Source organism: Nycticebus coucang, chromosome 19 (assembly GCF_027406575.1).
Source record: "Nycticebus coucang isolate mNycCou1 chromosome 19, mNycCou1.pri, whole genome shotgun sequence".
Taxonomy (NCBI): Eukaryota; Metazoa; Chordata; class Mammalia; order Primates; family Lorisidae; genus Nycticebus; species Nycticebus coucang.
The window spans coordinates 9,862,339-9,887,406 of NC_069798.1; the positions used below are offsets into that span (position 1 = coordinate 9,862,339).

General features: G+C 37.4%; 1 protein-coding gene and 1 non-coding gene across 2 annotated transcripts in view; both read right to left on the reverse strand.

Annotated features, from left to right (window-relative positions):
• The window catches only part of SMCHD1 (structural maintenance of chromosomes flexible hinge domain containing 1), a 153,053-nt gene that overhangs the window by 12,219 nt on the left and 115,766 nt on the right, over window positions 1–25,068 (reverse strand). The window contains exons 38-45 of the mRNA XM_053571171.1: window positions 20,845–20,968; window positions 20,564–20,683; window positions 19,389–19,474; window positions 18,001–18,123; window positions 15,188–15,378; window positions 14,724–14,833; window positions 14,101–14,171; window positions 6,962–7,133 (exon numbers count right to left, since the gene is read on the reverse strand). Of these exons, the coding sequence (XP_053427146.1) occupies window positions 6,962–7,133; window positions 14,101–14,171; window positions 14,724–14,833; window positions 15,188–15,378; window positions 18,001–18,123; window positions 19,389–19,474; window positions 20,564–20,683; window positions 20,845–20,968 (997 nt within the window). The remainder of the gene's footprint in view (window positions 1–6,961; window positions 7,134–14,100; window positions 14,172–14,723; window positions 14,834–15,187; window positions 15,379–18,000; window positions 18,124–19,388; window positions 19,475–20,563; window positions 20,684–20,844; window positions 20,969–25,068) is intronic.
• Window positions 1,271–1,480, reverse strand: LOC128572240 (small nucleolar RNA U3). The gene has a single exon (XR_008376138.1). It is a non-coding gene; the product is annotated as a small nucleolar RNA U3 (small nucleolar RNA).

A 25,068-nucleotide genomic window follows, 5' to 3' on the forward strand; every position in this document is an offset into this window, starting at 1 on the left:
ACACACACACACAAAAATGATTAATGCATGGACTTAACACCCAAACATTTAAAATGTACACCAGTTTACACATAAAACCGTGGAACAGGATTTGGCGGGTTTAAACCTGCTAAAACAGGGTTCATACACCAGGGCCGGCGGGTTCAAACCTGCTAAAACAAGGACAACTACAACAAAAAAAATAGCTGGGCGGTGTGGCAGACCCCTGTGGGTCTGAGGCTGAGGCAAGAGAATCACTTAAGCCCAGGAGTTTCAGGTTGCTGTGACGCCATAGCACTCTACCAAGCGCGACATGGTGAGACTCTGTCTCAAACAAACAAACAACAAAAGAAAAACCTGTGGTGTGGTGGCTCATGCCTGTATCTCAGAACTTTGGGAGGCCAAGGTTGAAAGCCAAGAGTTCAAGACTAGACTGAGGGCAACATAGTAAATCCCCATCTCCAAAAATAGTGTTTTTTTTTTTTTTTACTTAACAGGGGGTGGTAGAGCATATCCCAGATACTTGGAAGGCTGAGAGGAGATGATTTGCCTGAGCCTATGATCACATCACTGCAGCCTGGGTGACAGTGAGACGCTGTCTCTAAAACAATAAAAATAAAAAAATAAATAAAAATTGTGGATGGAATTATTTAAGAGTACAGGGCACATTAATAACATGAGATATTCTCTATTGGAATATCATTCTAAGGTCAAGAGCAGTATTTTAAAAGAAAAGTAGCCAACATTCTGGAAATCTACACTTAGAATGAGTGCATAACCATACCTGCATATACACCTATGAGAACTTTGTGAATATATTCATATATTGAAGTACAAATGCTAAGTGATAGCAAGACCCTTATGTTCGTCTTTCTGATTTATTGGAAATGTCAGAAAAAAGGTCATTAGGAAAAAAGTTGGTCTTCTGAGCTTATATCTCACATTAATGTTTTCCAAGTACAAAAAAAATACTTTTTTAAAAATTGTTTCACATTAATTTGAGGGTACAAAGAATTAGGTTACAATGTTTGCATTTGTGAGGTAGAGTCCCTTTTATAATTCTGTCCTGCCCCCAAGAGGTGTGCCAAACCCCCAACATTGTGCCCATTAAGTGGGAGCACACTCCGTAATACTTGTTTTGTATGTAAAGTTACAGTATTATGTTCAAACTAGAATGTCAGTGAAGTTCCCCTTATACAAAGAACAATACATAAAAATTCAGTTTAGCAAGGGTTGAAGTTCTATATCTTAACATAATAAATTAGTTATGAGATTCTTTTACCTAAAAAAAACAACATTCAGACTGTGTCCTCTCCTTACTCTCTCAAAGGGAAAGAATGATTATCAACAGCAAATGGTAGGCACAGCAAAGCACGGCCAAAAGCCCACTTCAGACCCAGGGGAGAACGCTGGATCCTCCTGTGGTTTCCAGAGCTCTACATGTTCAGAGAAAGTTCTCGAGTAACAAACTATAGAAAGGATCCCTGAAAGGGATAATTTTATTTTACCTTTTAAATACGCGAGAAACTAACATATTCAGAAGCTTTAATAGAACCTTAGCCTTGTTGCTTTTATAAGCAGAAAGATGGATTAAATATTTCCCATTAAATTTGGCCTATTTTATGCATAAAGTTCATAGTTTATGCATAAGATAGTAGAAGCTTCGTGTGCCTTATCATTTCCCAATCTTCTGTGTACGAAATGTAACTTCATGGTGCCTATAAGTCTTTCTTGATTCATCTAAATAGAATATTGTCAAAGAGAACATTTTAAAAGTCGCATTTAATTATATAGATGATTTTAGAACTCTTACACATTTTTTGTAAATTTCACTCATCTGAAAAACCTGAGTTACTGTGCTGACAACAGCAAAGTATTTTTAAAAATTAGTTCATATAATAGGAAGAAAGCCCAAATTATAATGTATTCCTATACATATATGACATACATGACATATATTAAGATAGATTATTTCAACATACATAGTATTCAGGAAAATGACCGTGTAAGCAAAGCTACCAAAATAACACAAAAGGATTGAAATTGTATCTGAAGGGCTGTTACTCTGGTGAGTGTTTAAGGACTGTGCACACATGGGTTCAAAAAGCTGAAGCAACTTTTTCACAACTGGAAAGATTTAAGAAGTTAGAGGAGTTAAGTAGACATTCCTAAATAATGTCTAGCTCTCTTCAAACTCTATACTCCACATGATCCTAAGAAGTTTGTTGACAAAAAACAAACAACCCCCCCCCAATTATTAGGTAACCATAGAAAACATGAATAATTCTAAAATCAATATATTTCCCACTTGATCATGAAAAAAAAAAAACACCTAATAAGCATTTACGACTGAGAAAAAACTATATGAAAAAAATACAACCACAACATCTGTTTTGCCTTGCTTCAAATAAGGCACCCAGGAAAAGGACAGAGGCCAGCTGTGAGAGGGTAGGTGCACACGAAACAAGACTGTGCTATGTTCCATTATCGAAAGTGGGCTATAGGTCCATGGGAGTTCATCAACTGTTCTATTTCCATAATAAAACAAAATACTCTTTCCCTAAAAGCCACAGAATTTAAATAATATTGGCCACTAATTACAAAAATATTAAGAATAGGCTGGCACAGTTCACACCTGTAATACTAGCACTCCAAGAGGCTGAGGCGGGAGGATCCTCTGAGCTCAGGAGTTTGAGACCAACCTGAGCAGTTGTGAAACCCCTCCTTTGCTAAAAATAGAAAATTAGAGGGCATTCTGGTGGGCACCTATTGTTCCAACTAGTTGGAAGACTGAGGCAGGAGGCTTGCTTGAGCCCAAGAGTTTGAAGTTGCTATGAGGTAGGCTGACAAAATGGTATTCTACCCTGGGTGACAGAGCAAGACTCTATCTTTAAAAAAAAAAAATTAAGAATGGCTTTACTTAAAAATACCAATAAACGGACCGCAATAATTCAGTTTAATATGAGAATTAATAAATTAAGCATGATAACCAGGCTTTGTGGTGGGCACCTGTACTCCCAGCTACTTGGGAGGCTGAGGCAAGAGAATCGCTTAAGCCCAAGAGTTTGAGGTTGCTGTGAGCTGTGACACCATAGTACTCTACCGAGGGTGACGTAATGAGACTCTATCTCTAAATAAATGAATGAATGAAGCAAGCATGACATATAATAAAGAATATGTGATGTCTATCCTGACCAAATATATAATACTCTGGAATATATGAACATAATAAAAATATTGCTAATTTTGATGATGTCACAATTACAGACTACATATTACCGTAGTCTCTCCTTGTCTTTGGGGTAGATGTTCCAACATTCCCAGTGCATACCTGAAACTGCGAATACCACCAACCCTATATTGTCACACGTTGACGATGGGGTATATGCTGAGAAATGCTTCAGTAAGCTATTTTATCACTGTGCAAATATCACACAGTGTGCTCACACAAAACCCTATATGGTATAGCCTCTTACACATCTCTATGGCTCCTGGACCACAAACCTACATAGCATGTTACTGTCCTGAATATTGCAGGCAACTGGAAAAATCACTATTTGTGTATCTAAACACAGAAAAAGTAACGCACTGCATTATGACAATAGGCAAGTACAGTACCGCTAAGCCACAGGAATCTTTCGGCTCTATTTTAATCTTATGTGACACTGCCACATACGTGGTCAGTCACTGGCCAAAATGTACTATGCAATGCACCACTATCCTTTTTTTTTTCTTAAAGTAAATTTTTAAAGATAAAGATATATAGATATATAATTTTTTTTTTTTTTGAGACAGAGTCTCACTTTGTCACCCTCGGTAGAGTGCCGTGGCTTCACAGCTCACAGCAACCTCCAGCTCTTGGGCTTAGGCGATTCTCTTGCCTCAGCCTCCCGAGTAGCTGGGACTACAGGCACCCACCACAACGCCCGGCTATTTTTTTTTTTGCCCGGGGCTGGGTTTGAACCTGCCACCTTCAGCATATGGGGCCAGCGCCCTACTCCTTTGAGTCACAGGTGCCACCCTGCCCAGCTATTTTTCTTTGTTGTTGGAGTTTGGCCCGGGGCAGGGTTCGAACTGCCACTCTTGGAATATGGGGCCGGCGTCCTACTCACTGAGCAACAGGCACTGACCTTAAGGAATATTGTTAATTGATTTGAGTTGTTATCGTTGAACTATTAGTGTTTATGTGGGAGTGTATCTTTAAAAATGTTTATCAAGAAAGACAACTTATATTTTTGAAATCGTTGCATTACTTATTAACGTTACATATGAGACAAGTCAGTAGGGCACAGAAACCTTTAATTATAATCTTTCATTCTTAAAGATCTATACATACTGTCTTACTATTACAGTGACATTCAGATAATGTCATAGAATGTAATGCCATAGAAATTCTGTAAATATAGCACCTGTGTATTTTTAAAGTGCCACGGGTAGTTCTTTCTGGTTTTGGGAACTACTGACAAAATGTAGTGCTAGAATGATTAGGGTTGAGGCTTTTTACACTGATTGACCGCCCCCTCTTATTTCTTAACAGTTTCTTTAAATGTCTGTCCACTGTCTGCATAGGTTTTGTACTTGCTCATTGCAATCATAAACAGAAGTATAAACCCCCAAATTCTTAACCCCAAATTTGAAATCACTCACTATGGCTCGAATGTTCGTTTGCCCCCATCAAATCTCTCATTGAAATCTGATGCCCAAAGTGGTGGCGTGGGAGGTGGGGCCTAAAGGGGAACAGGCTTTGGCCACAGAAGATTAGTCATGAATAGATGAACATCCTCCCACAGGGATGGATGAGTTTTCATGGGGTTCCACAAGAACTGGTTGTTAGAAAGACCTTGGTACTACTGCCCTCCTCGCTCCCTCTCTCACCAGCCCCCACTTTGCCTCTGCCATGAGTGGAAGCAGCCTGAGGCCCTCACTAGATGTAGTACCCCATCTTGAACTTCTCAGCCAACATAATTGTAAGCCAAATAAATCTTTTTTCTTTATAAATTATCTAGCCACAGGTATTCCTTTACACTAGCAGTTCTCAACCTGTGGGTCACAACCCACAGGAACTGTATTAAAGGGCCATGGCCTTAGGAAGGTTGAGAACCACTGCTTTACACCAACACAAAGCAGACTATGACTCTACCTGTCACTGTAAATAGTAAGGCAGTATGCATAGATTCTTCAATAGTAGAATAAAGAATTAAACTGAGGCACATTCACAGAATGAAATGCTATCCTGCAATGAAAATAAACAACAATTTCACACATAGCATTGAATGAACAAAGCCAGACACATAAAAAATGTGTACATATGTGTGTGTGTGTGTGTGTGTGTGTGTATAGCATACAAAAATGGCCAAAACTCATCTATGATAAAGCTGCTAACCCTTGAAGGCAAGGGGTTGGGTAGGAACTGGAGGAGGAAATGAGAAGTCTTCTGTAGTGATAATAATGTTCTATTTCTTTCTTAGATAAAGTTTAACTGTTGCTCCGGGCAGAGTGGCATGGCATCATAGCTCACAGCAAACTCAAACTCTTGGGCTCAATAGATCCTCTCGCTTCCCAAATAGCTGTGCCACAATGCCTGGCTAATTTTTCTATTTTTAGTAACGACAGAATCTTGCTCTTTTGCTTAGGCTGGTCTTGAAATCCTAAGATCAGGTGATCCACCCGTCTCAGACTCCAAAAGTGTAAGCATCTATTTTTTTTAATATAAGCACAGTGTTAAAGTTGTGAAAATCCATCAAGCTGAAAATTCATGAAATGTACATTTTTCTTGTGTGTATTGTACTTTAATTAAACAACCAAATATGGCATATACATAAAATAGAATATATTCCTTTGTCCTTAGAAAGGAGGGATGTTAGGACACTTGGTAAAACATGGATGGATCATGAGAAAATTACTCCAAGTGAAATTACCCAGTCTCAAAGGGGCAAATACTATAGATATGATTCTACTTGATGAGGTATTTAGAATAGTCACATTCTTAGAGACAGAAAATAGAAGGATGATCACCAGGGGTTGGGAGATAGATAGTTATTGTTTAATGGGCACAAGGTTTCAGTTTTACAAAAGAAAAACAGTTCTGAACATAGGTTGAACAACAACAGGAATGCACATAACAGTACTATACACCTTTTAAAAATGGTTAAGATGGTAAAAATTGTAAAATACACACGTATTATATGCATTTTACAACTAAAAGAAAGCTAACAACAACAAACTTCTCTGGGCTGGGAAAGCAGATATTCAAGTGTATTAGAACTACATAAATTTAAGAACAAATAGACTCCTAAGTACTAAGTACATGCACTTCAGAGCACAGCTGTGTAGAGACAATTTTACTGGCTGGCTAGAAGCAAGAGGTCACAGCCTGAAGAAGGGAAAAAATTCTTAATTATATCCTAGATAGTTATAAATTTTGAGAAAAAATAAGTATTGTGATAGTCTGATAAAAATCAATGAGAATAGCATTATATTTCAAGATAAGAAGAAAACATGGGGGAAAATCTGTGTATATAACTCTAAACTATCCGACATTAAATTAAAAAAGCTAAAAGTATTGGACAAAAACATATTATTTTTATGTTCTTGGTTATTTTTCATGTTAGAATCTCAATAACCAAGCCCTTAAATAAAAGAGTAAAATCAAATATACATAACATATGTGTGTGTGCATATGTGTGCATGTGTGTGCGTGTGTGTGAATTTGGGGGAAGTCTTGCTCTGTCATCCTGGCTAGCATATAGTGGCATCATCATAGTTCACCGCAACTTCAAGCTCCCACATTCAAGTGATCCTCCTGCCCCAGTCTCCTGAGTAGCTGGGATTTTAGATATGCACCACCACCTGGCTAATTATTCTATTTTTTTATAGAGACAGGGTCTACGCTTTTGCTCAGGCTAGTCTCAAACTCCTGAGCCCAAGCAATCCTCCTTCCAGAATGTTAGGACAGAAGTTGTTAAGTACTTATTCATCTTACCTATTTGTTTCCCTATGATCAGGCACTGTTTTGGTACTGGAGCTCCAAATACCATTCCTCGAAGCTTATCCATTGGAGGAGCTTTATTCTGGAGGCCCCCGAACTTTCCATTACTTCGAATTCGATCGCCATCTCTGGTCAGTAGTGTAGGACAGTGTGTAATTTTTACAACCTATTTTAAGTAAATAAATATTAAGTAGTGAGCAACTTATTTCAATTACTCTAAGACAGGAGAAAACATTTAAGGCTTTTAAGATTAAAAATGACATGATCATGGCAGTACTTTCACAAAATTAGTTAACTACTGGTGTGTAAGATGAACTAGAGGAAAAAAATCCAGAGACAGAAAGATGAATGAGACTACTTTTCAAATGTTAGTCTAAACTAAAATAGTGACAATGTAAATAGAAAAAACCGAAACTGAGGACTTGACTGATAAGAAGGAAGTGGACAGGCCAGAGAGCTCTGTGCTTCTGAACCCATGGCAAGAAGTACCAAGGCAACATAATCAAGCCAATTAAGATCTAAGTTTTTGAGATAGCTAAAGGATGACAAAATAATATTACATCGAAGAAAGTACAGGCTGAGAAACACAGGACTGAATCTTCTGAGAACATTATAGTTTCAGGTATGGGAAGAAAAGAGCTATTTGAGAGTTGGCAGAACCATAATCATGTAGAAAAACAAGTCAAGGAAAGGGAAAGAAGAAGGGCTAGTTAAGAATTAAATTCTTCAGACGTCAAAATAAAAAAAAACCCACTGGATTTAGTATTTCACGATCTATAAGGATATTCTTGCAAAAAAGGTCTAGGAAATATAAAAACATAAAGGTTAAACTTGATGGTAACAAGAGAAATGGAAATCCAATAAGATATTATGGCTGACGGAAGTTATAATTTGTATTTGTTTGGTCTATGTGCCCAGGCTGGAGTGCAGTAGTTAGTCACAGGCACAATCATACTATATATACTACAGCCTCAATCTCCTGGGCTAAAGTGATCCTCCTAATCTAAGCCTCCCAAGTAGCTGGGATTATAAATGCACGCTACCACTCCTGGCAGAACATCATAATTTAACATGTACAAATACGTAATCTAATCTTTTATTGGGGCTAAATAGTCTCTGAATTGTTTAAAAGACAAAGTAAAACTATATCTTTAAAAATGAAATATATGACTGGGAGCAGAGGCTCACGCTTATAATCCTAGCACTCCGGGAGACCAAGGTGGGTGGATAGCTTGAGTTTGAGTCCAGTCTAAAAAATAGAAAAAAACCAAAAAAACAAAACAAACAAAAAAAAAAAAAACTGAGGGAAGAGGATCACATAACCCCAAGATTAGAGCTATAATGCCATAGCACTCTACCCACAGAAACAGCTCGAGACTCTGTTTCAAAATAAAATAATAAAAAATGAAATATAATTTCAGGGCTACTTTATAGGTGTTTTCCCAACAAATTGGATACTTAAAAAAATTAAAGTACTGGGCAGTGCCTGTGGCTCAAGGAGTAGTGTGCCAGCCTCATATACCGGGGGTGGCAAGTTCAAACCTGGCCCCAGCCAAATTGCAACAACAACAAAAAAATTAAATAAGATGACTATTTGAAGAAATCTTGTGGTGAATTCATTGATAAAGTCAATATTTACCTATTCACAAATCATTTCTTTTAGTACAAGAAATAATCATATGTTACTTTTTAAAAGTAAACATTAAAATATAAAATAGCTTCATGTGGTATTCATTTGTCACAATTCAGGCAATGTTTTTAAGGATTTAATACAATCTAAAATAACAAACACACTCTAATGCACAGATTTGTCTGTTCTCTTGTTAACACACTAATATTATAGAGGAAGAGAGTTATTTCAATTAGGACAAAAAGTCACCACAGCATTTACGAATTCCATGAATAAACAGCAGTGTTACAAGTCTGGACAATACTTATTCATGAGTGCTGGGGAGACCAGGAAGGGGCAGAATCAACAAGGAGCTGAAGTAGTACATACCGCGTGAAGAATCTAAAGAGAGAACAGTGACGATGCCTACCAAAGCCCAACAACGTAACATTACACCGAGGGATGTCCTAAGTGCCTTTTCTCAGAAGAGTTTTACAACAATATTTCATTGGTAAAATTACATACGACTTCATTCAAACATTTAGAAACAAGGAAATCAGTATGTGCTGTATCAAAACTATATGGAACAAATATGGTTTCTTGTTTTGTCACATTATACATTTTTTGAAGCTAGTATTGCTACCTTTCACCAGCTTTAAGAAGTTTTTGGTTAAAAGTTATTCAAATACTGCCTATGATCCTCTTCTCTCTCTCCTCTTGGCATTCTGTTTAGACCTCAGATTTTCTCTATCCATCCTTCAGGTTTCTTCAACTTCTTTTACCTTCCATTTCTCTTCGCTGGGTTGCAGTCTATTTTTTTCTGACCCACTTTCCCAATTTACTAATTCTCTCTTAAGATAAAGTATTAATCAAATACTACCCAGTTAGTATTTGATTCCTATTATCTTTATTTTTAGAAGCTCTATTTCATCTTTTTCAAGATGACTTGTTTTCTTTTTCTAATTTTTTAACACTTTCATTTCTTGAACTATATTAATCACATTTTAAATACTTGCTCTTGGATCGGTGCCTGTAGCTCAGCGGCTAGGGCACCAGCCACATATACCAGAGCTGGCAGGTTCGAATTCAGCCCAGGCCTGCCAAACAATGACAACTACAACCAAAAAATAGCTGGGCGTGGGGCGGGTGCCTATAGTCCCAGCTACTTGGGAGGCCGAGGCAAGAGCTACTTGGGAGGCCGAGGCAAGAGAATCAATTAAGCCCAAGAGCTGGAGGTTGCTGTGAGCTGTGACGCCACAGCACTCTACCCAGGGCAACAGTGTGAGACTGTCAAAAAAAAAAAAAAAAAAAAAAGAAAAAGAAAAGATAGATTTGCTCTCATCTCCAGTATGAAATCATTTCAGTCCTAAGATAAAGGTGAAATCCTCCAGATGTGTTTGTTTCCATTGAATACCTAAGGATACTGCCAATCCAGCACCATATGAAATCAAATGTTTACCTTGAGGTTTTTCAGAACATCCAAGTAGTATGAATGCAGCTTATGAACAGACATTAGGGGCCTATTTGTTTACACTGATTTCTCTAGAAAAGTATGTAAGTTTTTTCTTTTTCACTTATTGCTAAGGTTCAAAAGAGGCAATTTTTAGCTGTCCCTCGCAGTAGCTAGAACTGAGATGGAGGTGGCAGGTTTAATTCTTTGCTCACCCCCACCAAGGGAAAGTAAAGCCCATCGCAGGTGGGTGAGGGTCCCAGCTATCAGATTCCCCATTCTGGTTAAAGGCCCAGACTTTGTCTCCTACCCTCAAACCCCTCAAAAGATTGAAAACTGATGCTAAAGTTCAATTAGTTTGGCAAATCTGGCGTTAGTGTTATTTATCTTGATGGGTTTCCATTTCTACTTAAAATCCTTACTTGCAAGCTCATTAAGATAAAGATCTGAAATAACATTTTTGTAATCTCAGCCGGAGTTTTACATGGCTATCTGATTTGTCTAGTTCATCTCTGAATAATCCACACTGTAACTAGTGTGTGTTGGAATCAGCTTGCACTGAGTCACAAAAGCCAGGTCTCCTGAACATTTTGTTGGATGACTTCACACAGGCAGTGGGAACTGAGCCATGATGTGAGCACTTACACCAAGATAACAAGCAAAAGCTACAAATCAAGGGCTCTACATCTCTTCCCCAGAGAGCTGGCTATTCAACAAAATAGCCCAACACTGTATCTCACTCAAAATAAGTATGTAAATATTTGATTGAACTAATTACTTAGAAGTTAATTTGGAGTAACTAGTAAATTTCTCATCTCCCAACCAATTCTATGTTACCATAACATTTAATGTGTATGGTTTCTATTCCATAATTCAGGAAACATAAACATGCTATCACCACCAGAATATAATAACCCTCCCACCTAAAACCGCTTTCTGGTACAGTATTATTGTATTTATTATTAGGTTTACAAGGAAACATTCATTACAATACTATTATTATTATTCCCCAATTAGTTGTATTATATTATTCCCCAATTAGTTGTATGACATTCAATAATACTGATTTAGTTTTCCAAAATTTGTGAAGATGCATTTATTACTGTCTCTTAACTAAGCCTAAAGAGAACCTGCTCTCAGGAGTTCTGCTATCTATTATTAGTGTGGCCTGGGAAAAATCTATTATTTCTTGTTTTTTCTAATTTTTATATTTATTTATTTAGAGACGGAGTCTCACTTTGTTACCCTCGGTAGAGTGCCGTGGCATCAGAGCTCACAACAACATCTAGCTCTTGGGCTTAGGTGATTCTCTTGCCTCAGCCTCCCAAGTAGCTGGGACTACAGGCACCCACCACAGCGCCCGGATATTTTTTGTTGCAGTTTGGCTGGGGCTGGGTTTGAAACTGCCACCCTTGGTATATGGGGCCGGCGCCCAACTCACTGAACCACAGGCGCCACCCGCTAATTTTTATTTTTTAAAAGATGAGGCACAGGCTGGAGCACAGTTGCTCTTCTCAAGTGCGATCACAGCTCACGTGATTCTCCTTTATCAGCCTCTGAGAGCTGCGACCACCACACCCAGCTCTCCATTATTTATTTTGAGCTTAATGTTTCTCATCTATAAAGTGAGTGGATGATCCCAAAGGTCCCCACGATTCCAGAATACACTATTTACAGATACTAGCTAAAATCAAGTCCAGTGCATTGTCAGGAAAACGTAGCCTCAGGGTCAAAATCAATCAAAGATGTCCCTTTGTTAAGGCTTCAGAAAAATTTAAAGCACAGCTCTCCTAGATCCCTTTAGCTAGACAAAAGGGCTTTTAAAACTCTTTTTTTTTTTTTTTTGCAGGTTTTGGCTGGGGCTGGGTTTGAACCCACCACCTCCAGCATATGGGGCCAGCGCCCTACCCTTTGAGCCACAGGCACTGCCCTTTTAAAACTCTTAATAGCATCATTCTACCCTATTTCACCCCGGTGGATAAGAACAATAGCCCCCAAAGATAACCCAAAGTGAGCCTCTGGCCAATGCCAGGTGACCTGCCAGGTGGCAACAAGCTAAGTAAGGGAGGTTTTTTGGAGCTGCCATCATCCAAGTAGCCAATATTGCAACTACCTCACAGCACTTGGGAGAAACCCCCAGAGAAAGAAAAACAATACACTGTTGTTTAAACACACTAACTTTTGGAGTATTTGTTATGTAGCAATAAACAACTGAAAAATTTATATTTCCAATCTGTCCTCCAGGGTGTATAAGCTGAATTGTGTTCCCTCCAAATCCAAATGCGAAAGTTCTAACCTCCAGTATCTCAGAATGTGATCTTATTAGGAGACAGGGTCTTCACAGAGGTAATCAAGTTAAAATGAGGTCACTGTAACGGCCACAGTGAAGACATAAATCAAGAGTCTGCTCCCAAAGCCTCCCTAAGGCTGGGCTTCTCTGAGTAGTGCCGAATCTCTAACCTTATTGTACTTCACCTCAGAAAGATGGAAGAAGAAGACCAAGAATTGGCTTTAAAGAGGAGTGAGCTCGTTAACTGGTACTTGAAGAAAATTGAATCAGAAATAGACTCTGAAGAACTTATAAAAAGAAAATCATAGAGAAAGTCATTCATGGACTCACACACTATGATCATGTTCTAATTGAGCTCACGCAAGCTGGATTGAAGAGGGAAGTGAGAGCTATGAAGAAGATCCCTACTTGGTGGTTAACCCTAACTACCTGCTTGAAGATTGAATTAATAAAGCCAATGACCAGAGCTGAAGAACTATGGCATACCACCTTCTGACTTGGAGCCTGAATGGAGCTCTGCTACAGAAAGAAATGTTTCTGGATGTGGATACTTCAGAACTTGAGAAACAAAGAACTGAGTTGATGATCCTTTGTGTCACTTTTCTGTCACACACTTTTATTCCAATCTATGCTTTAGCACTTCCATTAATGTGCTTCTTGTCCTGATGAAATTGGGGGCCAGTAATAAGTGATTTCTATAACATAAAGACTTTTGTTTTTATGTATAGGAAAAGGCCCATTACTTTTATGGTATGTGATTATCTTGTTGAGAAAAATGTACTTTTTCTGTTGCCAACTATCTGCTTTTATTCATAAAAATAAAATGTTCTGAAGCAAAAAAAAAAAAAAAAAATGAGGTCACTGTGGTGGGCCCTGATCCAGTATGACTGGAATCCTTATAAAAGAGGAAATTTAGACACAGACACACACAGATACAAAGAAACACAAGAAGACAGTCGTCTATAAGGCAGGGAGAGAGGCCTACAGCAGACCCTTCATTCAGTCCTCAGAAGAAATCAAGCCTGCTGACACCGTAAACTTCCAGCCTCCAGAATTATGAGACTAACTATAATCCCAGCACTTTGGGAGGCTGAAGCAGGAAGACTGCTTGAAGTCAGGAGTTTAAGACTAGCCTGAGCAACATAACCAGAGCCCGTTTCTATAAAAACAAACAAAAAATTAGCCAGGTATGGTAGCATGCGCCCATAGTTCCAGCTAGTCAGGAGGTTCACTTGAGGATCACTTGAGCGCAGGAGTTAGGGGGCGCTGTGAGGTACGGTGATGCTGCTGCACTTTTGTGTTTGCAAGAGAGTGAGACTAGCTTTAAAAAAACATTTTCTATTTTTGTTTTTTGAGTCACCCAATCAGTCGTACTGTGTAATGGCAGCCCTGGCAGATATAAAAGGTTACACCAAATTATAGGTCCATCAAAATTATCTGAGAGTACTCTTTTCCCAATATTGTCCTTAATAACAGATACTGCTTTGAGTTTTGACAATTTCATAGCACACAGCACATCTCATTTTAATTTTGCACCTTGGCCAATTCATTTAAGTGTTTTGCCTCATTTTATGTCGCTTATTAAATTCCAAGGCTACTAAGTCATTTGCACGTCTATCATCAAAAGGAATGATTTCTATAGATAGCTATTTTAAATTGTACATGAACTTTATGGACACCCTGTATAGGACTCTAATATGTTAAATTTGGAGAATTGGAGCCTATAGATTAGGTTGCATGTTAGAATTAGAGCCTATAGATCAATAATGAAATCAAATACATACCTCTTTTCTATAATGATTGGCTGCATCCAGATTATCCAAAATAATGGTGTCTCCTAACAGCATACCAAATACTACCAAAAACAAATATATATCAATAAATGAATTTTGAGAGTTATAGAATTTTCTTTGGTCATATTACAATTTAACACATACTGCCAAGTCTTTCTTTGAAGTAATGGTAACATTACAATTTTATTCAACTTTCTTCTAATAGAAAAAAATGAAATATTAATAAAAGTATCACTTATAAGGTACATTAAGAACATAAATTTTTGGCCAGGCGCATTGGCTCACGCTGGTAATCCTAGCACTCTGGGAGGCTGAGGAATAAGCACTGCTTGAGACCTGCCTGACCAAGAGCGAGTCTCCCGTCTCCACTAAAAATAGAAAAATTAGCTAGGGGTTATGGCTCAAGGCTGTAGACCCAGCTACGTAGAAGGCTGAGAGAAGAAGATAGCTTAAGCCCAGAAGTTTGAGGTTGCTGTGAGCTAGGCTGATGCTACGGTACTCTAGCCTGGGCAATAGAGCAAGACTCTTAAAATATATATATAAATTTTCATAATCTATAGATCTGCATCACAAATATAACCTGTGCAAAATAAAGCCACCATAATACCCTTTACCTGTTTCACATTGTTCTATATTATCTGGAAATGTTAATAAATCTCGAGCAAAAACTGGATCTCCAATGGGCTTAAAATATAATTTTCCATTTCTGAAATGAGGCAGAGGTCTAAATGAAAAGAAATTTCAGAAAAGTTATTATACAAAGTACATAGAACCTTCTCCTTTAGAAAATATGAAAAACCCGAATGTACTGCATATCATTCGAATTATATAATCACTCCCAAATCTGAAAGTGATACACCTAAATGATTAGCTATTATGCTCTTAGAAACAAAAACAACATCTACCATACAAAAATATCTGCTTGGTTTTATTTTACTACTACCTTCAATTATTTTGTACTAGCAATATAAGCCAATTGTAATTTAGTTTGACACAGACAAAAGAAAAGCAGCCCCTGAAGCTGACCCCAAACAAGGATGCCAATGACATAACTGTTCATGTGTTCACTTCTTCTAACCTTTTCCAATCTGGAAGAGTCTTCTTATAAATAGAATCAAGAGGTAACACTTGCTGGCGACCTTGGGTTTCATCATAGATGCGGCGTGCAGCATCAGTGGTCCGGGTGACTACACAGTCCATATCACTTGCTAGATGCCAGGAAATAACCATTGCAGCTCTGTCGTCTTCAATTTGTGCTAGATGTGCAATCTATGATGTATTTTAATAAAATATAGTGAAATACTTAAAATACATATATCCAAATTTGATAATACATACTTTATAAGTCCAAGCCTAAATAACAAAGCACTTTTCTAAAACATTAATGAATTAAAAAAATTGTCAAGTTGTAGGGCGGCGCCTGTGGCTCAGTGAGTAGGGCACCAGCCCCATATGCCAAGGGTGGCGGGTTCAAACCCAGCCCCGGCCAAACTGCAACAAAAAAAAAAATAGCTGGGTGTTGTGGCAGGCGCCTGTAGTCCCAGCTGCTCAGGAGGCTGAGGCAAGAGAATCACGGAAGCCCAAGAGTTAGAGGCTGCTGTGAGCCGTGTGATGCCACGGCACTCTACCCGAGGGCGGTACAGTGAGACTCTGTCTCTACAAAAAAAAAAAATTGTCAAGTTGTAAAACTTGACTTGAATTTATTGTCTATTTTGCTGTTAAATATTGAAAACCTTTTTCCACAGATTAAATTCTAGTAAATGTATAAATGGGCAAGTAAAAATATTAGTAATTTTAATAGCTAATAGAAATTATATTTTTGTATCTCCATAAATGGAATGTGTCTTTTGGGGAAAATAACCATAAAGTATTTAAATTACATACATATGAAATGATCAATGCAGCTTAAGATCAAGTTAAACATAAAATATAGTTAATATACCTCCTTCCTTCTAAAAAGATATTTTACTCCATTATAATTTCTTTCAGAAAACAAATCTAAATGTCACAAAAAGAATCATTTCTTCTGTTTCTGCTTATAGGACTATTTCTTTGGAGGTCAAGATAAATGATTACTCTCCTGGAACTTCCATTTTCTTATGTGAAAATGAGAAATCCTACAAATAGTTCATACAATGGGCGGTTCCTGTGGCTCAGTGGGTAGGGCACTAGCCCCATATACTGAGGGTGGCGGGTTCAAACCCAGCCTCGGCCAAACTGCAATAAAATAAAAGCTGGGCATTGTGGCGGCCACCTGTAGTGCAGTCCCAGCCACTTGGGAGGCTGAGGCAAGAGAATCACCTGAGCCTAGGAGTTGGAGGTTGCTGTGACCTGTGTGACACCACGGCACTCTACAGAGGGCGATAAAGTTAAACCATGTCTCTACAATAAATAAATAAATAAATAAATAAATAAATAAAAAAAAACAGTTCATACAATGCATATGAAAGTAGAATGATGCACATAAGCATAAGTACAGACCTGGGACACAGACTGCCTAGAAGTTCAGTCTTGGGTTTGCCACTTGCTAGCTGTGCAACCTTGAGCAAGTTATTTAATCTCTATACCTTGGTTTCTGTTTAACTTTAAAATGGGGGTAAAAGCAAGTAAAATGAAATGCACATTAAATGGAAAAGTTAACTACTAAAACACACACATATAAAACTGAAGATATTAAGGAACATGTAGATTATAAAAGACGTACGGGGAAGCAGTGAAATTGAGCTAAAGAACTTACTAATAGTCGCAAATAGAAATTTTGAAACAGAAAAAATATAAAATACAAAGTTCACCATTGTATAATGGCAGGATAAAATGACATGCAACTCATTTAACGTCAGGTAAAAACAAACGGCAAGGACAGCAGAGGGGAAGGAAAAATGGCACTGTCCCTCAGAAGCAAGTATGGGGAAAGGTTTTTGTTTACTGTCGCTTTTTCTTAAGTTCTAAGAGCATTCTAGAATTCACTCTCTAACATTAAACTCAGAACTCAGAAGAACTCTGATATTTTTCTCTCTCTTGTTGTCTCTCTTCAGCCACCTAGATAAAGCTGTATGACACAAAAGCATCTCTAAGCAAACAAGCCTTGAACTATCCATGTTAACAACTTCTGGCACAGCTCTCAACTGCAGATTTATAAATTTCAGTTTTAAACTCTGCCAAATCCTTACCATGGCAATAAGAGCAAGTAATTTATTGAAAAAAAAAAAAATTACAAAGATGCTGACACTCTATTTTTTCTTTTTCTGAGACAGAGTCTCACTGTGTCGCCCTAGGTAGAATGCCATGATGTCACAATGCAGAGCAACCTCCAACTCTTGGGCTCAATCGATTCTCTTGCCTCAGCCTCCCAAGTAGTTGGGACTACAGGTGCCCACCACAACACCCAGCTATTTTTTTTTTGTCGCAGTTAGCATTGTTGTTTAGCAGGCCTGGGCCTAGTCTGAACCCGCCAGCCCTGGTGCCTGTAGCTAGCACTGTAACCACTGTGCTACAGGCGCCGAGCCTCTATTTTTCCTTTTTGAGACAGAGTCTCACTCTATCACCCTGGCTAGAGTGCTGTGGCGTCAAAGCTCACAGCAACCTTAAACTCCCGGGCTCAAGTGATCCTCTTGCCTCAGCCTCCCTACAAGCACAGAGTACAGAAACCACCAAAATGCCTGGCTAGATTTTTCTTTAGAGACGGAGTCTCGCTCTTGCTCAGGCTGGTCTCAAACTCTTGAGCTCAGCAGATCCACCTGCAATGGCCTCCCAGAATGCTGGCATTACAGGTGTGAGCAACCTCACCTGGCCCTTAGAGGCTGACATTCTGTCACATTTAGAAAACACGTTTTAAACATAAGAAAACAAGATAATAAAATATACCACCTCTTAAAAGACTTAAACACAAACCTTTCCCAAAATATCTCCAGTGCCTTTAGTATAGTTTGGAAGAGTACATGATCTTCTAGGTTTTTTCCTTAGTTCTTCCTGTTCTGATAACTTTCTTTTTAAAAGTGCTTCAATGTATGGCATCTGTAATTTACAAAGAAAAATTACCTACAAGGCCAATTATTCTTGTACTAGGCAGCACACAACGACAGCAGACAAAAATCAGCAGTTTAGTTAACTCAGGAACATGAATAAATATCACTTGAAATAACTATGGTGATAGTAATACAAAGCTCTCACTTTATTTAATGTTTTTAAATCTTAGTTTAGAAATATACTACCAATAATAGGGCTTCTTTTTCAAACTGTGTTACACATATAAAAGGATACAAGTTTTTTAAAAATCCATATTGCTGTTACTTTCTCTTACTTTGTTTACCATCATGTATATTGGTTATGTAGCCACTTCAATTCAACGTTCAAGTTAGTGTATTATCAACTGCAGTTATTCGTGTTATTATATTAAAAGTATAAACTCTATCATTTATTTTCACTCTATCAATGATAAAACAAAAATAACACTCTAGGGCAGCACCTGCGCCAGCGGCCCCATATACTGGAGGTGGCAGGTTCAAACCCAGCCCTGGCCAAAAACTGCAAAAAAAAAAAAAAAAAAAATAATAATAATAATAAATAATAAAAAAAAAACTCTATCATTTTGCCCTTTAAATATCTACTAAGTGACTATACTATGTTTTTTGGTTCCTAAAACAGTGCCCAAAGTGTTCCTAATAAAACACAAATGATAAAAAAAAAACTTGTAGATCGCTTCTCGGCCTTTTGGCTAAGATCAAGTGTAAAAAGAAACTTGTAGAATAGAATTCAATAAAAAAAATCTTTCATTGGCGGCGCCTGTGGCTCAAGGAGTAGGGTGCCGATCCCATATGCCAGAGGTGGCGGGTTCAAACCCAGCCCCGGCCAAAAAAAAAAAAAAAATCTTTCATTAGTAAAATATCTCAAGAATGGAAGAAAAAGTATCCAATGTACTCAGCCCTACTATGAAACTAATTTATGGCTTTCACATGAAAGCTATAACCCAGTTAAAACCTAAGAATATGGGGAAGGGGGAGAGGGAGGGGAGGATGGGTGGAGGGAGGGAGATTGGTAGGATTACACCTGCAGTGCATCTTACAAGGGTACATGTGAAACTTAGTAAATGTAGAATGTAAATGTCTTAACACAATAACTAAGAAAATGCCAGGAAGGCTATGTTAACCAGTGTGATGAAAATGTGTCAAACGGTCTATAAAACCAGGGTATGGTGCCCCATGATCACATTAATGTACACAGCTATGATTTAATTAAAAAAAAAAATTAAAAAATCTTTTAGGTACACTTGGGAATTTTACCTGTTGTGTTGTAGGAATGTCAATATTATGTATTTTTAGTTCATTTCGCAACTGGGCCTCTTTTAGTTTTGCTTCTTCAACTTGGCCTAAAGTTAAAAATAAATAATGGAATCAATTTCTGATAGCTTCCAAAACACAATTTTTGAAAAATATTTTTTAATTATTTTTTGCCCTTTAATGCTTGATGTTAAAAGAGAAAATTATAGGTGACTATTTTATATATATATATATATTTTATATATTCAAAATTAAACTATAAATCTTAAGGCTCAATTCAAATATAAGAAATGATAAACAAAATTAATGTGCCTAAGGAAGATATACTACAAACTCCTAGTAATTATAGACATTTTATTTAATCTTTATCCTCATGAATATACACAATTTATAAAGTTGTACAAGGTTATTCCTGGAAACAAGTAAAACTTTATAAAAACAATTTTTAGGGCTATACAAATAATATATTATCTCATTACTAGACTTAGCTCCTACTGTACTCTAAATATCCTTGATCTTATATCTTGCTTGAATTGAACTTAACAAAACTGAGTACTTTGAACAATGTAACTAACACAAAACCAAAAACCATAGCAAAACTATCTGACAAAAGAAAAAGAGATGACAGAGCACAACTTAGCAAATGCCTTGTTTTTAATGACATAAAAACATCATTAAAAATTGCAGCATTCTGTGGACTGACTTAAGAGTAAGGGACATACGTCAGTTCACTGTGTGCTGTCCTATACGTACATCTCCACATGTGACTACTGTAGCTATTCTGAGTAAAGTACACACAACCCATGAACCAAATCAACAGTTAAATTATCCTTTACTCTCTTGGTGACAATGTCATCCAGTATCTTTTGCCAGAAGCTAGAGCTAAATGAAACATTTTATAAGCCTTAAATTTTCCACAGATCTAGATTTCTAACAGAAAATCTCAAATTTTTGTAGGTAAGCAAAATAAAGGTTTATTTAAATACGAAACACTTCTTCAGCACAATCAAATGGTGACTAACATAAGCTCTCGCTACTGCCTGCCTTCACTGCTCTGCATTTCACTCCTAGTCCAGGAAAGGAGATTCGTGTTTGTGTACCATGGTCTTCACCTTCTGCCTCACCATTCCCTAAAGCATAAATTTTTATTGGCTTTGAACACAAAAGAACTTACTTACATTTCATTTCATTAATAAGCTGTTGGTTGGCGTCAAATAAACCTCTATACATATTAATAGATTTAGATAATTGGTCCTTTTCTTTTGTAAGTGCTGTCATTTGTTGCTGTTTCTTAACATCTAGAAAAAAACATAGATAACTTGAACCTTTTTAAAAACTGTGACTTTTCCATAATGTCATGATTGGATAATTAGTAAACACCATGCTAACAGGAAGCAAAACAAAATTATTTGAAGTACCATTAACAAGAGTTTAACCATTTATTTTCTTAGAAACTTACCATTATAAAACATAAATGGTAGGATATATGGTTCCAATGTTCTTGATAGTGACAGCCGAGGCTCAAATACAATAAAATATTCAGTACTATCTTTTCCAGGACTATTTTCTGCCAGTACTAGACTCTGTGTAAATAAACAAGTGGTAAGAAAAAAAAAATACAGATTTAAAAGGATATTTTTCAATCCATAAATGTTACATATCTAATGAGATATGTATGTTTTCAAGTAAGTAGTGCATTTTCAAGACAGAACGGATAGGTCAATCCTTAATATTTCATCATTACTCCCACACTCAAAACTTTGTACCTTTTGGCATTGGTTTGAAAGATAAATAATCTCATCAATAAAACAGCTTATACAAAAGTTTATATGTTATAAACTTTCTATATGTTATAGAAAATGAGAAGAAAAATTCTCCTTTCTTCTACACTAGAAATATCAGTGACTACTTATATCTCAACATGCAAAATATTCTTGATTCTAACCTTTAAAGCAGTGAGAAAGTTCACAGTCACAAAACCCAATGCTGAGTTTAAGTTACAGCTGTTACCATGGAAACAGACCTACCAGTCCCAGGTGACAGAACAAGAGATCTTGAAAAGCTCTGAAGATTTTTTTTTCTTTAATGCACAAAAACTCTTTTGATACATTTTTTAAGACCATGCATTTAATTAATGCAAATATATTCCAAATGATTTTTTCACACTAATATAGGAAACAATAGGTATTAGCTGCCTTATTTTTCAGACTACAACAATACAATTTATAGAGAAGTTAATTTAAAAAAATCTAAGTCGACACACTATAGGTCAAACCATAAATTATAGCTAACAATTCTTTTCTTATAGAACCCAGTCCAATATTAAATCAAGTCCCAGTCTCATTAAATCTATTTTCAATGGATTATAAAGTAAAAGACTTTATTGTTTAGCAACTTCCTTTCAGCTCTCAATTTGATTTGTTGATCAAATTTTTTTTTTTTTGAGACAGAGTCTCACTATGTGGCTCTCAGTAGAGTGCCCTAGCGTCATAGTTCACAGCAACCTCCAACTCTTGGGCTTAACTGATTCTCTTGCCTCAGCCTTCCAAGTAGTTAGGACTGCAGGTGCCCACCACAACGCCTGGTTGTTTTTTGTTGTAGTTATCATCATTGTTGTTTAGCTGGCCCGGGCTAGATTCGAACCTGCCAGCCTTGGTGTATGTGGCTGGCTCCGTAACCACTGTGCTATGGGCACCAAGCCTTATTTGTTGATCAATTTATGTGAAATGTATAAACACCAATTAAAAAATTATGCACAGTATAGATACATACACTATCATACCCATTCACTAGGTGGTGAACGTTCATTATGTTTGAAAAATTTTAAACAACTATCCATAACGCAGCAAAGAATCTACTCTCAATGTCTCTTGGTAAACATGTTTTCTAGGATGAATAATGAGAAATATAATGACTAGTTGAAAGTGTTTATTTTAATAGGTAAGTATCAAATTTCCCTTCAAAAAGCTTTATCAATTTATCCTTTTACCAGCAGTACATGAGAGTACCCAATTCCTCTCCTGCTGGCCAACACTTAATGTATGTTTTTTTCCAGGAACTGAAAAACCACCAGTCATGACTGTTTTAACTAGCATCTCCCAGAGTGGTAACTGAGGTCATGCTTCTTACTACCTGCTCATATCCTTTGTTCATTTTCTTTTTCACTGGTTTGTCTTTCTTGCTTATTGATTTGCAAGAAGTCCTTTAAGAGGATTTTGTTTCGGTTTGGTTTTTTGAGAGATAGTCTTGCTCTGTCACAACTAGATGCACTGGCAGTCATCATAGTTCACAGCAACCTCAAACCCTTGGACTCAAATGATGCTCTTGCCTCAGTCTCCTGAATAGCTGAGACTACAGGTGGCCACTACCACACCTAGCTAGCTAATTTTTCTATTTTTTGAAGAGATGGGGATCTCACTCTTTTGAAGCTTGTCTTGAACTCCTAACCTCAAGCAATCTTCCTGTCTTGGCCTAAGAGTCTTTTAAAAAATACATTAAATAGATCAGTCCTCTATTGTATGTATATACATACAGGGTGGATATAAAGTTCATGTGCAATTTAAAATAGTCCTCTATTATATGTATATACATACAGGGTGGATAGAAAGATCATGTGCAATTTAACATAGGCCAGGTGCAGTGGCTCACGCCTGTAACCCCAGCACTCTGGGAGGCTAAGGCGGGTGGACTGCCTAAACTCACAGGTTTGAGACCAGCCTGAGTAAAGAGCAAGACCCTGTCTCTAAAAATAGCCAGGCATTGTGGTGGGTACCTATAGTCCCAGCTACTTGGGAGGCTGAGGCAAGGGAATCACTTGAGCCCAAGAGTTTGAGGTTGCTGTGAGCTGTGACATCACAGCACTCTACCAAGGGTGACAAAGTGAGACTGTCTCAAAAAAAAAAAAAAAATAGTTTAACATAGTAGATTGCACACAAACTTTATGTCTACCCTGTATATAGTCATGTATCACATAGTGATGTTTCCAGCAAAGATGGACTGAGTGTATGACAGCAGTCCCAAAAGATTATATAGTACTGTATTTTACTGTGCCTTTTCTATGTTTAGATATGTAAGTACTTACCATTGTGTCACCTACAGCATTCAGTTCAAACTGTATAGATTTGTAGCCTAGAAGAAACAGGCTACACCATATAGCCTAGGTGTACAGCAGGCTGTATCAGCTTGGTTTGTGTAAGCACGCTCTATTTCGTTTGCACAACAATAAAACTGCCTAATGAGACATTTCTCAGAACATATCCCTGTCATTAAATGACATATGACAGTATTTAGAAAAATGACATTTCTTCTCAATTTACTACCTTCAGTTTTTTTCTTTTTTCTAGTACAGAATTGGGTAATAAATCCCTACATACCCATCACAGTGTTACCAATTACCAATGCATTGTCACAAATTTAAAATTTGTTTATGGCACATATAATTTAACGTTTAATGTAGTTAAATATCATCTTTTCTGCTATGTCTTATTTAGAGAGGCCTCTCCTGTCTCAAAGTTTTATAGTTTATAATCCCTGATGTGCAGTTGTCAAGAAAACATGACAAACATAAATGAAGTGTCCAAAACTGAATCCAAGTATAAATGGGAATTTGCAACAAGAAATGGACAAATGGGGTTCAAACCCGGCCCCGGCTGAACTGCAAACCAAAAAATAGCTGGGCGTCATGGCGGGCGCCTGTAGTCCCAGCTACTCGGGAGGCTGAGGCAAGAGAATCGCTTCAGCCCAGGAGTTGGAGGTTGCTGTGAGCTGTGTGATGCCATGGCACTCTACCGAGGGTAATAAAGTGAGACTCTGTCTCTACAAAAAAAAAAAAAAAAAAAGAAATGGACAAATGGGTATCAGAATGAAACTTAAGACACCTCCATCAGAAATTTCCAGATCACATACACAAATAATACAGAGAATCTGAATCACAACATTTGAAATTTGAGCAATTACAAAAATTTAGGTTAAACAAAACAATGATGTGGAATATTTACAAATATTGGTTGTGCTTTGGGCCAGTGTTTCCTTAACTTCCCTAATGATAAGAATCACCTGCTTGTTAAAAATCAGATTTCAGAGCCCTGCTCCAGACATATACATGAGAAGAATAGATTTTTTTTTTTTTTTTTTTGAGACAGTCTCACTTTACCACCTTCAGTAGAGTGCCTTGGCATCACAGCTCACAGCAATCTCCAGCTCTTGGGCTTGGGCCATTCTTTTGCCTCAGCCTCCCAAGAAGCTGAGACTACAGGTGCTCACCACAACACTCGGCTATTTTTTTTTGTTGCAGTTTGGCTGGGGCTGGGTTTGAACCTCCCACCCTCAATATATGGGGCCAGTGCTCTACCCACTGAGCAACAGGCACCACCCAAGAACAGATTTTACATGCAGCTGTTGAGGAACTGCCAAATCAATGCCTTAATCTCGGAAGTATGTACAATGGGCTTAATAATTTCAAATGGCTGGGGGTGGAGGGGATTAGAAAATAGGACATAGGAAATAGTGAAAAGGGTCCTTCTCTTATAAGGAATAGGGCGTACCTAACACAGCCCCACTGTGCACGTTAAGCATGTCTCCTCCCTGTTATTCAACATGTGCTTATATTACTTAATTTTTGTTAGGGTATGAGAAAATTTCACTTTCCTCTACACTATAATAAAAATAAAAAGAACAAATGTAA